Source organism: Primulina eburnea, chromosome 12 (assembly GCF_022965805.1).
Source record: "Primulina eburnea isolate SZY01 chromosome 12, ASM2296580v1, whole genome shotgun sequence".
NCBI classification, from domain to species: Eukaryota; Viridiplantae; Streptophyta; class Magnoliopsida; order Lamiales; family Gesneriaceae; genus Primulina; species Primulina eburnea.
Genome location: NC_133112.1, coordinates 6,351,182 through 6,366,807, shown reverse-complemented (window position 1 = coordinate 6,366,807; position 15,626 = coordinate 6,351,182). Strand labels below are relative to the sequence as shown.

Sequence of the window (15,626 nt, the reverse complement as noted above, 5' to 3'; positions counted from 1 at the left end):
ATGACCGTTACAAAAAAAATTATCCATGTTGGACCATCCTAACGACCCATTACCAGTAGTGGTGCGTGGATATGGGCCGATGCCTTTGTTGATTCAGCCTAATGGCCCATGATCGTTACAAAAAAAAGGCTTTTTTTTTAACGATCATGGGCAATTAGGCTGAACCAACAAAGGCCTCGACCAATACCCACGCACCACTACTGGTCATGGGTCGTTAGGATGGTCCAGCATGCACCGCCACTCACAGAATATCCCACTCCTGGAAAGTGGTTCCTTTCGCCTTCCCCAACACTTGAACCCAAGACTGGAGGCCCATGCTGGACCATCCTAACGACCCATGACCAGTAGTGGTGCGTGGGTATAGGCCGAGGCCTTTGTTGGTTCAGCCTAATGGCCCATAATCGTTACAGTTGTAGTTCCAACTCATTGATTAATGCACAAGACCTATATCAGTGCTATACTTGTGTTGCTGAGTTTTAACAATGGTGAGTTGTTTATTTTTCAATTGTTTGTAGTTGTAATCTTTTCTTGATGCATGTTGAAAAAGTTTGTGATTTTTTGTGCACGATAGGAGAAAACATATGTCGTCTTTGTTGGACGTGATCAGGTATTTATGACACGTGAGGAGAATCATCTTTTAAAGTTAACAGATATAAGGGTGTTGTCCACCAGTCTTTCAAAAATAGAGTGGAGGTAGAAAGATCTTTTGGTGCATTTATGGTGAAACAAGTTGCACGCACTTCCTCCAAATCTAGTGCAAACGAAAGTTCAAGTTCACCTACATCTTCAAGCTCAAATACAAGGGGAAAAGTTTCGCAGCCTGAATAAATAAAGAAGTTGCAAGAGACAGAACAAAACTTGGATGAGATAAAGAAGAAATTTTAAGATACAAGAGAATTTGAAATATCTACAAATTAGTGACCATGATTAACTATATTATGCAAGTTGTTGCAAGAAGTTTCCGGTTCGTTTTTAATTGCCCAAAATATTTTCTTAGAATCATAATGCAAAGATTTATTATTTAATTTGCATATATTTCAAGCACCAGTACATACCATGTAATACTCATCAATTTCAACAACAAATCTCGCTATTTAAACTAGGGATGGAGATTACAGGTCATTAAACCATTACTCAAGGAATGCGGATAATACAGAAAGTTTAACTAACACACAGTAATATTAAAGTTTAACTTAATATAGCAATAACCATTTCACCAGAGCAGTATCTTATCAAAACTTAGCATCTTACAAATATCAGTAGTAGAAACATAAATACATACAAAGCAATATTTAAAAATCATTATCGAATACCATTTTGTTTATGATTTTGGTGAAAACACTACTAATTAATTTCAATCATCGAAGTCCATTCTAGTTCTCCACATGTTGTTAGAATCATGAATTTCCAAGCGGAAGGAGAAGCTTTCTTCTCTTCTAAACGTGAAATTGATGATCTTCTACATTATATTCTCAATTTTGCCCTTCATTCTTTCTGAGCGTGAAATCTGTCTTCAAAATTTGTCTACTCTCTTCTGAAGCCAGAGCGTGAAATGAGTTTTTTTTTTTTTAAAAAAAATTAAATATATATAGCTAAGTGCCAGCACAACGTCCAAGAATACCCTACACCCTCTCTCTCTCACACACATACAATATGTATATATATATATATGATACATTATATTAAATAAATATATATATATATATATATATATAGCTGGGTGCCAGTAGGGGTGAGCAAAATCTCGGTTAAACCGAAATAACCGACCGAACCGAGCCAATTCGGAAATTCGGTTCGGTTATTTCGGAAATTCGGTTTTGGAAGTTTAAAAAAATCGGTTAATTCGGTTCGGTTTCGGTTTTCGTAAAAAAAAATCGGTTAACCGAATTAACCGAATTAACCGAATAATAAATTAATTTTTTTTAAAAAATAGATTTATTATATAATTTATAATATTTTTAATGTTTTTATATTTAATTTTATTTTTTTAAAAAAAATCGGTTAATTCGATCACCGACCGAATTAACCGATTTTAATTCGGTTAATTTGTGATCGGTTATTAAAACTAATTCTGTCGGTTCGGTTATCAAAATAAAATTCGGTTCGGTTCGGTTCGATTATTGGCAATTCGGTTCGGTCGGTGACCGAATTAACCGAATACACACCCCTAGGTGCCAGCGCAACGCCCAAAAATACCTTAAACTCTCTCTCTCATTCTCTCACACACACACAAAATATATATATATATATATATATATATATATATATATATATATATATATATATATATATGTGATACATTATATTAAATATATATATGCCCACACAATATAAAAATGTAGACATATACATATTATGTAATATATATGTATGTATATATATTTTATTAATAACAATTTATTTAAGTTTTCTTAATTAAATGTATAGAGCGGGTTCATAGGTCCAACTTTGATTCGGACCGAAGTCTTTAAATTAAAATTATAGTGTTACATTATTGGAGGCAAAGTTCTCAGCAGAGAAAAAAATGAAACCACCATCGTTATTTAGATGATACATTATTGGAGGCAAAGTACTCAGCAGAGAAAAAAATGAAACCACCATCGTTATTTAGATGATTTACCCAGCATATTATTGGGTAGTTTCCAAGAATTTATTAACAAAAAAAAAACAAAAGAAGAGTCGCACTTCAATTGACACCATAAATCCACTTCTCAGCATGGCTCGCGTAACTAACCAACTCCTCAGGTTTAAACCATAAGTTGATTTCATCCTTTGCAGTCTCCGGGCCATCGCTCCCATGAATTATATTTCTGGAAACCATAACAACAATGGTAGCATTATGTTAGCCAAAAGTAAAATGCTACACTTGGGAATGAAGATTCTTGTGAAGATTCATTCAACAAATTTGGGAGAATTGTTATTTCAAGTTCTTAGACTCAATTGTGCAAATCATGTGTCCAGTGGCATGATTCTTGGTTAAATTGCCCCAACAAATTTGTCGAACGCATAATTCTAACCATATCACAAAAGAAGTAATCTCACATCTATTATATATGATAGAACAGCATTGAACATATCAAGGACTTAACATTATAACAGTCTACGCAAGTAGATTAATGAAAGTTTATTTTGAAATCGAGTTATTAATGAACTCTTTTTACAAACATTGGCACATAATCTATGGTTTTTTTTTTTCGAATTTCACATAATACACATCAAACAGTGGGTTGGAATAACTTGTTGTGATGGTTAATTTTTCTGGATAAAAAAAGCAAGCACGTTCTGAATCTGTGAACGGTGTGATTATACAACCCAAAAAAAATAACCGAGCTTACTAAAACATACCTTCCAACCACGACTGCTAGATCCCCTCTGATCGTTCCAGGTTCTGATTTCTGTGGATCTGTAGCTCCAATGAGCTTACGACCGTATTTGATCACTCCTTCACCTTCCCAAACCTGAATCAGCACAAATGGAGTAAATTAGATTCTTGCCAAAGATTGTGTACAGAGTTTGCAAGTGGGAGCTTAGATATTCTAACCATGGCAATAACTGGTCCAGAGCTTAGGAAATCGCACAACCCATCAAAGAAAGGCCTTTCCTTGAGGTCGTGATAATGTTTCTTCGCAAAATCCTTTGAGGGAACGATGATCTTGATTCCCGTGAGCTTGAAGCCTTTTTGTTCAAACCTGGATATGATTTCCGATATCTGAAACCATTAGAAACTTGGTCAGAGTAAATAAATTTGAATACAAACAAATATAAAGAAGAGATGCCTAAACCTGAAACATACAAAGAGGATGGTTCCAATATAATTTTCTTTTTATTCTGTGGATTTTTATTTCTTCCTAGGTCATTCTGTCAGGGGGATAAGTAAATAAAAATAAACATTATGCCATGTACTAACTCTCGTACATACAAATCGAGAAACAAATGTAACCACCCGCCAATAGCCTTTTAATGGGATTTGAAAGAATGTTTAACAGAATAAGCTTGACAGAACAATACCAAGCCCCTTTGCACTCCATCCGGCTTGATGGCAATAAAAGTTCGCTCCATCTACAAAAAGGTAACAATGCAGCTTCATTCAGCAGAAAGAACGGAGAAACAATACATACGACAAGACAAGGAATGTTTGGTAGATGTACCTCTGCTGCGTGTGCCTCCTGTTCCCTAAGCATTAAAGCTGTAACACATAAAAAAAGAGAGACAGAATAAAAAAATTTAGTGCTAACTGATGCTAAGCTTTCATATCTTTCGTGAATCAAGATACATGACTAAATTTGAATCAACGCAAAATAACCAGATCCCGAACAGCTTCTGACTTGCATAGGGGAAGCGCATAACAGGGAACCAGGGTAAATGATTAAATAGAAAATGATGGAGGCTTGTGGATGAAGTAGTTTTCTTGGGAAGTGCATACACATGCCCAATTTCTAACTATAACACGGAAAAATTTCCATCCTGTTACATTGCAGAAGCATATAACAATTATCGTAGAAGAGGCAACGGATGCCACAATGCCAATGTTAAGCATGGGACAAAGCAGCTCTTCTTTTTTATCTTTCCGACATTCCACTAATTAAAGTAATATAGAGCAGGATTTGCCAACGGAAATTGTAGGCAGCCGAAAGACGATAAAAATTCGAGCATTCATCTATGATAAAATACAGCATTTCTATGGAAAAGAAATTCACTTCAGAGGGGGAACGTGCTATAACCTGCAGCAGGAAGGGATAAGGCCCCAGAAAGCCAAACCTTATAAGCCTTTCCTGATTCAGTTGCACTATATGAAGCTAAAGATGAAACTCTTCCTCTGCATGAAACTGAAGCTGCAGCTGCAGCAGCATGACCTCCTGCAATTATGAATTTACTCAACTTCTGTTGTTCTTAGCATGCTAAGGCATAACCACACATTTCAATTTTTGCTCAAATAATTTATTATTAAAAGATAAACCAACAGGCTCTGATAGCGCAGCACATATTCACAATACCACCGTTCTCATTCAAGTTGCATGTGTCCAAGGATGTTCGGTCAGTTTCAAAAGTGAGAACAGCCAAAGGACATGGGTCTGAGACACTAAAATAAAATAAATTTGCATAGCTTGCCCGATCAATCCTTTTTGAGTTATATACTCGAAAAAGAAAAACAGATAGTAAAGACAAAATTGAGCTCATTCAATCACTCACTCATAACTTTCAACAAAAAACACTCTCTTCTAAACAAATTTCAATCAACTGATCAAACAACAGTCACTGAATTATAACCAATCTAGACTTTCGGTAATGACTAATCAGAACAAAACTAAAACCGCAGTTTTCATATATTAAACATGGAAAAAATACACCATTTCGATAACTAACCAACCACCTGCCACCAAGTCCAAAAATAAACTCCTCCCGGAAATTCCAATCAGCTGACCGAACAGCAATCACGCAATTCGTTAACTATGAGCAACGCAGATCTAACAACTCCATGCATCGGTCATCAGTAAAACTTACGAACAATAGCATACAGCTGAGAATGCCCACCGATCAAAACATTAAGAATTAAGCTAAAAATTACCGGAAAACGAACGAGAGCAACGCTTGGACGCAGCTGAGAGGAAATATTTCGCAGATCTGCAGATTTGAGACCTCATCCTTCAGCAACAAGCACTAGGATTGGTTGGTTGAATGAAGAAAGCAGTTAGGTTGGCAAAAGTAGTGCAATGAGTGGTGGCTTTTGATTCCCTTTGGGGCGACTCTGGTGGTATAAAGTTAAATTGGATTTTTTCAACGCGACTTTCCGGAATGCTAGGAAAGTAACACGTGTTTTTTTTATTAAATTAAAATAATAATCACCCCTCCATTCCATATAACTTTTTTTAAAAAAAATAAACATCATCGTATAATCATATTATAAAAATAATTTTTTTCCCATAAAAACCAAAAAAATTCAAGTCATAAATTGATTTATTTGACTTACTATAACACATCATCCGTGATCTTAACTTAGGAAGTGAAATATTTACAAAAAAAATCAAACTCCAGTATCAAATATCGGGAGAACGAAACATCACCGTAATATTTTTTCATGAATGACCTAAATAAAATATTCGTCTCACAAAATACGACTCATGAGAGCGTCTCATACAAATTTTTGCTTTATTTTTTAGGTTAAGAATATTACTTTTTATTGTGAATATCGGTAAGGTTGATCAGATTCGTAAAACCGTCTCACAAAACACCTACTCGATAAAAATAAGAGATCGAAGAAGATCGCAGACCTCCAAAATTAATACACCAAAAGATCACGATCCTCTACAACTCGAACCGTTTATAAAGAATCCGAGAAGATACAAATACTCAATATAAAAGCGAGAAAGCATTTAAATACGATAATTCTCGTACAAATATTTACACACACACGAAAATTATCTGGAACGTAAAACCATACGTGGCTTCGGAGGTCAACTAGTTTCATACGACTAGTTTATACCACGATTCTACCTCCGCCTCCTCTCTCGCCCAGTCTCTCTCAAAATTTCACAAATTTATTCTTCTCCTCCCTCCATTTCTTGGAATCAATGTGAATTTTCATGGTGATGAATTGCATTTTCGTTCATTGTGTATTTAGATGTGTTTTTTTCTTTTTGTTCCGCGGTTATCAATCGATCTGAGGGGTCAAAGTCTTCAGACTGTGGACGGTTTTCTTAACTCTTAACGGCCCATGATTTATATTTTCAACTGGGCATTCAAGGCTGCTTCTTGATTTGATTAGCGCGAAGTTTCGTCTGGTGACTGCTCGAATTAGGGTTTTTTTTTGTGTTTTGGCTGAACTACTTTGTAGCATTGTGGTTGTCGGATTGATTCTTTTTAGGTCAGCGGAGTTGATTTTGAAGTAATATTTTGGTTGATTTTGTTGTGGGTAGTTCAATTGTGGAAATCAGGGCTTTGAGTTTGTTAGAGGCGAAGTGAAGTTACTTACAGCCATGCCCAGGAGTTCGAGGCACAGATCACATAAGCATAGCAAACACAGTTCAAAGGATTATTCAGACTCTGAAGTAGGATGTAAGGACGAGGGATAAAAATAGTAGGGATGAGAATTTGGTGAAGGCTTATCGGGATTCAGCAGCTGGTGAGAAGCGCAAAATTTCATCCCAGGCGCGAGAAGGCAATGAAGGTAAAGATCCGAATGGTTTTGGGAATGAAGAGGCCTCTGAGGAATATTTTTCATCAAAACGGAGGAAAGAGAAAACCGACATTGGCGATAGTGGAGACAGGTGGAATGGAGGTGTAGAAAGAAGTAATAGTGACAGGATTGCAGAGAAGGTAACAATCAAAGGGGACAACACTAAAAGCGAGTCTAAATTGAAGGAAGTCAGCAATAAAGGGAAAAATTTGAGAATAGAGTTGAAGAATAAGGATATAAAGCATGAGAGTGGAAGTGCTGGAGAGATAGAGAGTTCAGCAGTTGCGGTGGAGAAAGAGGACATTAGAAGTAAAGGAGAGTCTAAGAGGAAGTCTGAGAGGGATTTTTCTGCTCAGAAAGAAGGGAAGGAATACAAGGGCAAGGATCGTGGGGCAGATAAGGAGATGGAGAAGTATTTAGGGCAGGTTAGCAAGCGCGGTGATGCTAAGACAAATTTAGTTGATATGGATGTTGGCTTGAAGCAGGTATTACAGTCGGGGGATCTTGATTTTGAGAGAAAGGCTAAACGTGGTCGAGAAAACTCAGGTAAGATAACTTTGTGTCATGGTATGAACATATGATTTTGACAACTTCTCTTTGTTTCATAATTATTTTCTGTGTGTAGTTGAGAAGTTCTGGTGGTTAAAACAAATTTGGGTTCACTCAAGGATAGTTGTTATTTGATAATCTGAAAGTCCTATTTGTATCAGCCACTAATGTTGGCAATTGAACCACCATACTTCTGTCTAATGAGCGTTGCATCTGTCTACGCAATTTTATTTATGGTTCAGTTTGAGTTATTGGTGGTTAGAGTTATCCGGATGCTTAGAGAAGATGACATGTCATATGACCTCATACTGGGTTGGAACGAGGTGGAAGGTGGAGGGAGCACTCCTTGTGAAATGGTTTAGATGTTTTATTGTTTTCCTGTTGATTCTAGCTGAACGCTTTGAACACTCAATGTGGCATTTCATAGTTTAATTTGATTTTTCATTTTAATTCCTTTCTAATCCATCCGGGGACTTTAAGAATACATATAATCAATTAACTTGAAGCAAGAAAAGATATATGGCTTCACAAAAAAGATGCTTTACTATATTCCTGACATTTCCACACATTTTACTAATGTTTGTAATAAAGTTGGCATGCGGTGTGTAAAATGAACTTCTAGATTTGGTTATGATTTGATTGCTTTGTAGTAGGATTATGTGTATTTTATCTATTGATGGATCTTTCCCGTCACTCGAAAGGCTTGGTTCCTTCTTCTGTTTTTTTGTATAAATTATCTTTTTCTGTATGTTGTATTAATAGAAAAGATTTTCTCTCTTAGAATAGTTTTTGTTTGTGGTGTTTGTGAATTAACCAAACAACAAGGTTTGTATTGCTGTGTTGAGGCTTCATAAGTTCTAGCTAAGTTATTATTCAATAATAAAAGTAGGATAACCTTAACTTTATTATTTGAGGGTATAGGTCTTTTACAATTTTATAGTCCGTTCCAGAAGATTGGTTTATTTACGATGTGCCACGATTTTTGGAATTGTGCTAACCTGAGAAGTAATACTTAGTATTTCTAAATCATAAATTTTAATTTCTTTCTGCAGATTTTCCTGTAAAAGCGGAGTTACAAAATCCTGAGGTAGAGAAGGAAGTTGATGAAAGAATACGTAGGAGAAGAGAAAGCTCCAGCGATAGAGGTAAACATCACGATGATTTTAAAGAAGGTGATGAAAGAGGATTGTCCTCAAGAAGTGACCATGCCAAGGATGTGAAATACAAAGTTGATAAGCCCAAAGATAGAGTTTATGTAGACAAATATCATCTTCATGAAGATGACCACAAAAATGATGGGAAAAGGGATGAAAAGTATCATGAAGAAATTAAGAACAATAATAAACATCGGGATGGTAAGCATAAAGAAGATGTCGGGAAAGATGTCAAGCGTAGAGATGATAGGCATCTTGGAGATGGTGACAGTGATAATATACATAAAGATGAAAAGCATCGTGAAAATGGAGATAAAGATACCAAGAGGAAGGATGATAAATATCGGGAGGGTGCTCGTCAACACAGGGATTATAGACACCGTGAAGATAGTGAAAGAGAGAGCAGACGCGTGGATGATCAATATCGTGATGATGGAGAAAATAATGGTCGAGATGGGGATGTCAGGCATTACGAAAATGGGCATAGAGATGATAGACACCGGGGAAGTAATTATAAGGAAGATAGCCGTAGGGATAATGTTACCAAGGAAGAAAAGCATCGAGATGATATTGAAAGGGAGATTCGGTATAAGGATAGTAAGCAGGCAGATGATTTTGATAGAGAGAAGAGACCAAGAGAAGCAAAGTACAGTGAAGAACTTGCCTCAAGGGACTGTTCTAAATCTAACCATAGACATTCAAATGACGGTGGTTATGCTGCTGATCATCGTTCTAAACATTCAAGTACACATGATGATAGTCCAATCCATGATGATAGAACAGTCAGGTATAGAGATGGTCAAGGTAGGAGAAGAACTACTGAAAAACAGGATAATGGTGATGTTAGATCCCGAAGTACCAAGGATCAAATATTTGATTCAGAAAAGAAAAGTGGAAGTGAAGCACGAGTGGACTCAGTACCTGACAGAGGGCGGTCTACATCAAGGACTACTGACACGGAACTTAATTTATCCCGCAGCAGACGGCGTAGTTCACCCAGCTCAAGTTCTCTTGCTCCAAGGGATAACTATAGGTAATTATTAATGTCAAGTATCATCATTCCAAATGTTATTGTGACTGAATTGGACTAACATACTGATGCCAAACTCAGAAACGTTTGCAATCCCAGTGCAAATTGTGTATTTTTGTTATTCTGTAGGGGTTAAATCGATAGTTGTGTGAAAGTCTTTCCATTTACAATGTGGTTGCATGCTTGAAGAAAAACTGTGCTGCCTCAAATTTTTGGAGTTTCTCGATGATACTGAAATGGAAAGCAGATTCCATCACAAATAAGTCATCCCTTTGTGAAGAGCTTAAGGATGTAGAAGGCCATGCATAAAAATAAAATTTTTATTAAGTCAATGCCTCTGGATGATATGTGTAGCATCTTTAGTTGAAAACATTTATCATAATTTTGTTATCTTTTAGTTTTATTTTATATTTCAGTGTCAAATTTAAGTCATAATTTGTCATATATTGGTGGATTTCGTGGGTTCTTCTCACTTGATGCTTTAATTTCTGCCGATTCTTTTAAAAATCCATATTGTATTGTTTCTTTTGCTGTTCAATTATAACTTGCAGTTTCAATCAAAGGAAGAACAATTTTTGTGGTCTTTCTGTGTGTGTGTTTTTTTGGGTTGTGGAGTTGGTACAATGGAGTGTGTTAATTCTGGTGGCATCATATCCCTGTGAATTTGGACCGGAGCATAAGTGAAGGATAATTTCCATCTTCTTTGGCCACCTTTATGCCGAACTCCGATGAACCAGTTATGATTTAACCTTTTGTTTTTCTAAAAAAAAAAAATTGGCATCAACTTTGTTATTGCTTCTATTTTCATGTTCTGTAGTAGCATATGCGTTAATAAAAAAATATTTTGTATAAAGTTTGCTGTTCTGATCAAACACGCATTTACACTTCCTTTGGCTGTTGTTCAGGCTCACTAAGCAGGATGAATACAAGCATAGAGAATATAGTTATGAAGAAAGACTTCGGCACAATATGACTTCTGGTAGAGATTATGCTATGGGAGGATCTGAAAAGACCTCATCCTGGTCATTGGAGAAACTTGGTCAGAAAGAAGATGGTCAATTGACAGAGTCATCTGCTGAAAGACGCTTGAAACAAGACATTTATTTATCACCTTTGAAACTGCTGGATAAATCTACATCCTCAAATACTGATAGGAGACAGTTTAATAGGCCTGATGTAAGACGAAATGTTGATATGGAAGAATTGACGCAGAGGAGTAGTGGTTCTCGAGATATGAAGGATCACCCTGGCAAGGAAGGTAGGGAACGTCGGGAGTTGACCATGGATGTGCTTCCTAAAGATGAAAATTCACTAGCTGATGGGGATACTCTGTCTGTGTCTTCCCCTTTTACACGAAATAGTCAATTTTCTGGAAGTTCTATGTCATTTCGACCTCTTCCTCCCCTGAGAACAGGGGTGGATAGCCCTTTAATGTCAGGCTCCATTGAAAATGACAGTAGATTCAAGTGGAACAGCCATCATAGGAGGAGCGGCGGCGATCCTAATCTGGGAAGAATTCAAGCAAGTCCTTGGAGAGGCATTCCAAGCTGGCCGTCTTCTGTTCCAAATGGTTTCATGTCTTTCCCACATCCTCCGCCCCCTGTCAGTTTTCATTCGGTAATGCAGCCATTTCCAGCTCCAGCAATGTTTGGCATCAGACCACCCCTGGATTCGAACCATCCTATTCCTTGTCACATTCCCGACACCGACAGATTTTCAGGCCCTGTTCACCCATTGGGATGGCACAATCCTGTTGATGATTCATGTAATCCATTGCATTCTTGGGATGCAAGTAATGCTGTCTTTCGGGATGAGGCACACAGTTATGGTAGGCCAGGGTGGGACCATTCTAGAAGCCTGCCTGGTGGTCGTGGCTGGGATTCAACTGGAGATTTGTTGAAGGGTCCAAGTAATACTGTGTGCTTGGAGATGCCATCTTATGACAAAGAGAATGACTTCTCACTGAATATAGACGAAGCGTCGGCTGGTCCATCTATTCAGCAAACTCAGAATGAACAATTTCTTTCTGATGAGCAGGCAGCAACCAATGATGTTAACCAATCCACCAATGACTCCGAAATTAATCCTGCAGATGCTCCCATTGATAACCTCGAGGATACTAGTAATTTAGCTAAAATCTCGAAGAAGGATGTTGTACCTCTTTGCCTGGTTTACCTTTCCAAGCTTGATATTTCTGCAGATCTTACTGAACCTGAGTTATTCAGTCAGTGCAGAGGCTTTATTGATATGGATAAAAGCATAATTTCTGATATAGACGATTTAAAAATATTATTCCTAGAGGTGAAGGAGGCAACCTCATGTATTTTATCATATTGCTCTATTCATATATCAAAACTAATTGTTTTTTTTGTTTTTTGATTACAGGAAGCCATAGAAGCTAACGTAGCACATCACCGAATTTTTAGGTCTTCACTATCTGCAACTGTGGATGATTCTGTTTTCCAGGTATTTTATGATGTTGAAGAATGGTGTGTTTATGTGTTTTGCAGAATATTTAAAAACATACTTGCATATAGAATACAGTGATGTGCAGTTCATTTAAATTGTGGTGATATGAATGTCCATTGTAGATCAGTGAAATTTTTCTTACATCAACTTGTCATTGTACAATGAAATGATAGTTTTGTTGGTTCTGATGTACAGGGATATGGTGAATTTATTTGTGATGTTTTGCTGATACTGCATCTGATGAGCAAAAATAGATAATTCATCTGTGTAAATTTTTTCCTATTATTCTATGATTGATCCCTTTCGTCATCTGTGTTGATGTGTAAAGGCAGCAGCTAGAAGACCCAGAAAAGAGACCTTTTTAAGTAGCATCTGTTGTTTGGTTTTATTACATATGCATGGTATCATTTATTTGGCATGGAACCCTTCAGGGTATTCCTAGTTCTAGTCTGTTTCTGTTGAAATCCAAATTTTCAATTACCTATTGTTATGGATGTATTGATTTTTTGCTGGTGTGGATTCTGTTGTGATTGCAGAAAGCAATATACCTTTATGAGAGTAAAAAAGGTAGCTTTGACAAAGTTATAAACTGGGAGAAATTTTCAAGTGTCAACCTACCTTTTACCAAGCCCGATCACGAGGATCTCAACATAGAAGAAAATAAAACTGAGAAGCAGTCTAGTACCAGTGACATGCAAGATGGAAAAGACGCACTTTCGCACGTGATTGTTGAGTTAACTCCTCCAAATACTTCATCAGATGCTGGAGGTTATACTGAATCCGCCCATCAAAATCTTGATCTACCACTGGCCAATACAATGGTAAAATCCGAAGAGCCAGTTTCTACCATAGAACATGATAACATGATAATGAATTTAGCATCAAAAGTATTACCAAAGGACCAGATCCTCGAGGAGAGATTGTTGTCTGCGGAAAGCATTGAAGGGTTCCATGCTCCTTTACCTGCTGCTGAGGTGAAAATTGATGGTAACATTGAGTATGTGAAGTCTGGTGTTACTAGTTATGGTACCCTTCTAAATTCGGATGTGTGTTCAGAGGCGATGATGCCAGAGTTGGTTGTGTCTGAATCATTAATTTTAAGTCGGATACATCATTCTCCTGAAAGTACACATTGAGACAATTTATATTTATCTGAATTTTCAAAATGGCAATCTGTGTTTCTTTTTTTCCCTTTTATCTTGTCCGTTTGCTTGCTGCTGATGTGGTTACTGGGTTTCACAGTTTTTAAGTGAGTTTCTCTGGTTAGATGGGTAAACATGGGAATCAAATGCTCACTCGACCCTAATCACCTATGCAGAGGCGGCTGCTGCTGCCTTCTTGACCTTAGCAGTTCTTCCAAATGTCAGGTAGTTAAAGGGATTGAAAGGTTTCTAAATTACGCTGGAAACATACAAAAAGCCATAGTAATTATACTTTCGTTTCTTAAAAATATATCGACAGTTTTTGACTATTGTGTCTAATTTAAATTATATATTTTTATTTCCAAAATCACTCCAACAATTGAATTCAAATGGACTGTTCGCCATAATTCCTTGAGCTACTACCAGGGGTAAAGGGCAGTTCAAGAATTTGGGTGAGGGACTTGAAAGTTAAAATTGACTCTTAATTAATAAATTTTTTTTAATTGTATGAAAATAAAAAGAATATTTAAAAACAAGTTACTAATAGCTAGTATCATTCTTCGACTTTAAAATTTGTGGGAGAGTGAGCGAATGTCGCATTTGTAATTTTAAAAAGGGAAGCTGAAATACGAGCAGAAAAACATAGATATGTATAATTTTAGGCTTTTCTTCCACAATTTCCGATTTATAAATTTATTTAAATAGTTTTTTGAAGACTTCTATCCAAATGTCAAGACTCGACCAACCCATACTACATTTTGGTTCGATTTTAGAAAAAAAATTCAAGTCAAACAACATTTTATCGGTTTTATAAAATTTCAAATCAAACAAAAAAAATTAATTTTTATAACCAGTCTTACCCAAACTAATGAATTTCGGTTTGTGTTTAGGGAACACTAGATACGAGGTAAAGACAAGCATCTGTAAGAGAATCAGTTCTTAGAGATAAATAGCTCAATCTGCCCAAGCTAGAGAATCAGTTCTTAGATATAAATAGCTCGATCTGCCCAAGCTAGCAGGAGGGCACAATGATGTATCCTTAGTTTGTGTTTCCTCCGAGTCTAATGTTTCCAAATGACTGAGATTTTGCACACGAGTTGGATATATTCAAGCAATTAAGCATATTGGTTCCAACATACTGGAAAACTTCGTAAACATCTGTAATTTTAGCCCCATGCATTATAAGTTTCTCCTTTAGGACAAATCCCTTCAAAAAGAGAGAGTATGGTGCAGTTACTCATGTTCAGGCATGCAAGAGATGAGAAATTAGGCAACTCTGTCACACCGGTCCAAGCTAGAGTTAAAATTTTCGACTTAGGGAGCTGCTTGAGATGAACTCCTTCATTAGACACTTCACTACCCCAAAGGTCTAGGTGTTCCAATTTTGTGAGAACTAAAAAAATGTTGATTATTCAAATTAGATTGGAGCAACTTACAAGAAAACTTTGAGTACAAACATAAGAGTAGCACATCTGAATAACAAGTATATATGTCCAGTTTATGTTTGCTGCAAGAATGACTCACAAGTCACAGTACCATCACATCACAGTTGCACAAAAAGTAAGTTCAGATCCATTAGCAAAGGAACTGGTTAAAAGCCCTTAACAACACCAATCTCCATTAGTAGCAACAAGCACATGCACATTTGGGGTGGGGGACGGGGTCGAAAGAGAGAGAGAATTTTCTACCTGAAGAGAACCCAGAGCCGAATCCGTGATAGGTAACCCCCACAGGTCCAAAACCAACAAATTAGTTAGTGAAGCAAGAAGTGAAACTCCATCTGCTGTAACATCAGTTTCAGAAATGCTCAAGTTCTCAAGGGCTGGAATAGACAGAAGATGCTTAACACCAGCGTCCGTTATCTTGGAGCATCTTGAAAGGTCCACCTCCTTCAAACTTATCATGCCTGAATTGAAGAAATCGAGCAATTGACGAAACCCGCAACACATAAAACCTCTACATATGTCACCAGAATCACTCAGATCAGCGCTCACATAAATCAAGACTGCAGGTAAATCATTTGATCAATGCTTGATTGATGTCTACGAAAACAAACTTGGCACTGATAGCATTGGAAATATTGTTAAGAAGACTGGAAACCAGAGAGT

The 15,626-nt window shown here is 36.8% G+C and overlaps 2 protein-coding genes and 1 long non-coding RNA gene across 4 annotated transcripts; 2 read left to right on the top strand and 1 right to left on the bottom strand.

Moving 5' to 3' along the window:
* The first annotated feature begins 2,405 nt into the window (after positions 1 to 2,405).
* LOC140807977 (uncharacterized) lies at positions 2,406 to 2,676 on the top strand. The gene is made up of 2 exons (XR_012112784.1): positions 2,406 to 2,483; positions 2,548 to 2,676. It is a non-coding gene; the product is annotated as an uncharacterized lncRNA (long non-coding RNA).
* LOC140807976 (nucleoside diphosphate kinase 3) lies at positions 2,663 to 5,776 on the bottom strand. The gene is made up of 7 exons (XM_073164955.1): positions 5,567 to 5,776; positions 4,722 to 4,856; positions 4,149 to 4,186; positions 4,009 to 4,059; positions 3,542 to 3,709; positions 3,346 to 3,458; positions 2,663 to 2,810 (listed from the first exon to the last, which is right to left on the bottom strand). The coding sequence occupies exons 1-7, from the start codon at positions 5,640 to 5,642 to the stop codon at positions 2,687 to 2,689; spliced, it is 705 nt and encodes a 234-aa protein (XP_073021056.1). The 5' UTR covers positions 5,643 to 5,776; the 3' UTR covers positions 2,663 to 2,686.
* Positions 5,777 to 6,422: 646 nt separating this feature from the next.
* Positions 6,423 to 13,570, top strand: LOC140808129 (uncharacterized). Of its 2 annotated transcripts, none has more exons than XM_073165153.1 (5): positions 6,423 to 7,741; positions 8,776 to 9,910; positions 10,813 to 12,208; positions 12,293 to 12,373; positions 12,913 to 13,570. In XM_073165153.1, the coding sequence occupies exons 1-5, from the start codon at positions 7,579 to 7,581 to the stop codon at positions 13,510 to 13,512; spliced, it is 3,375 nt and encodes a 1,124-aa protein (XP_073021254.1). In that variant the 5' UTR covers positions 6,423 to 7,578; the 3' UTR covers positions 13,513 to 13,570. The 2 variants fall into 2 exon arrangements, with proteins under 2 accessions (XP_073021254.1, XP_073021255.1); XM_073165154.1 differs by having other exon boundaries at positions 6,425 to 7,720.
* Positions 13,571 to 15,626: the final 2,056 nt, after the last annotated feature.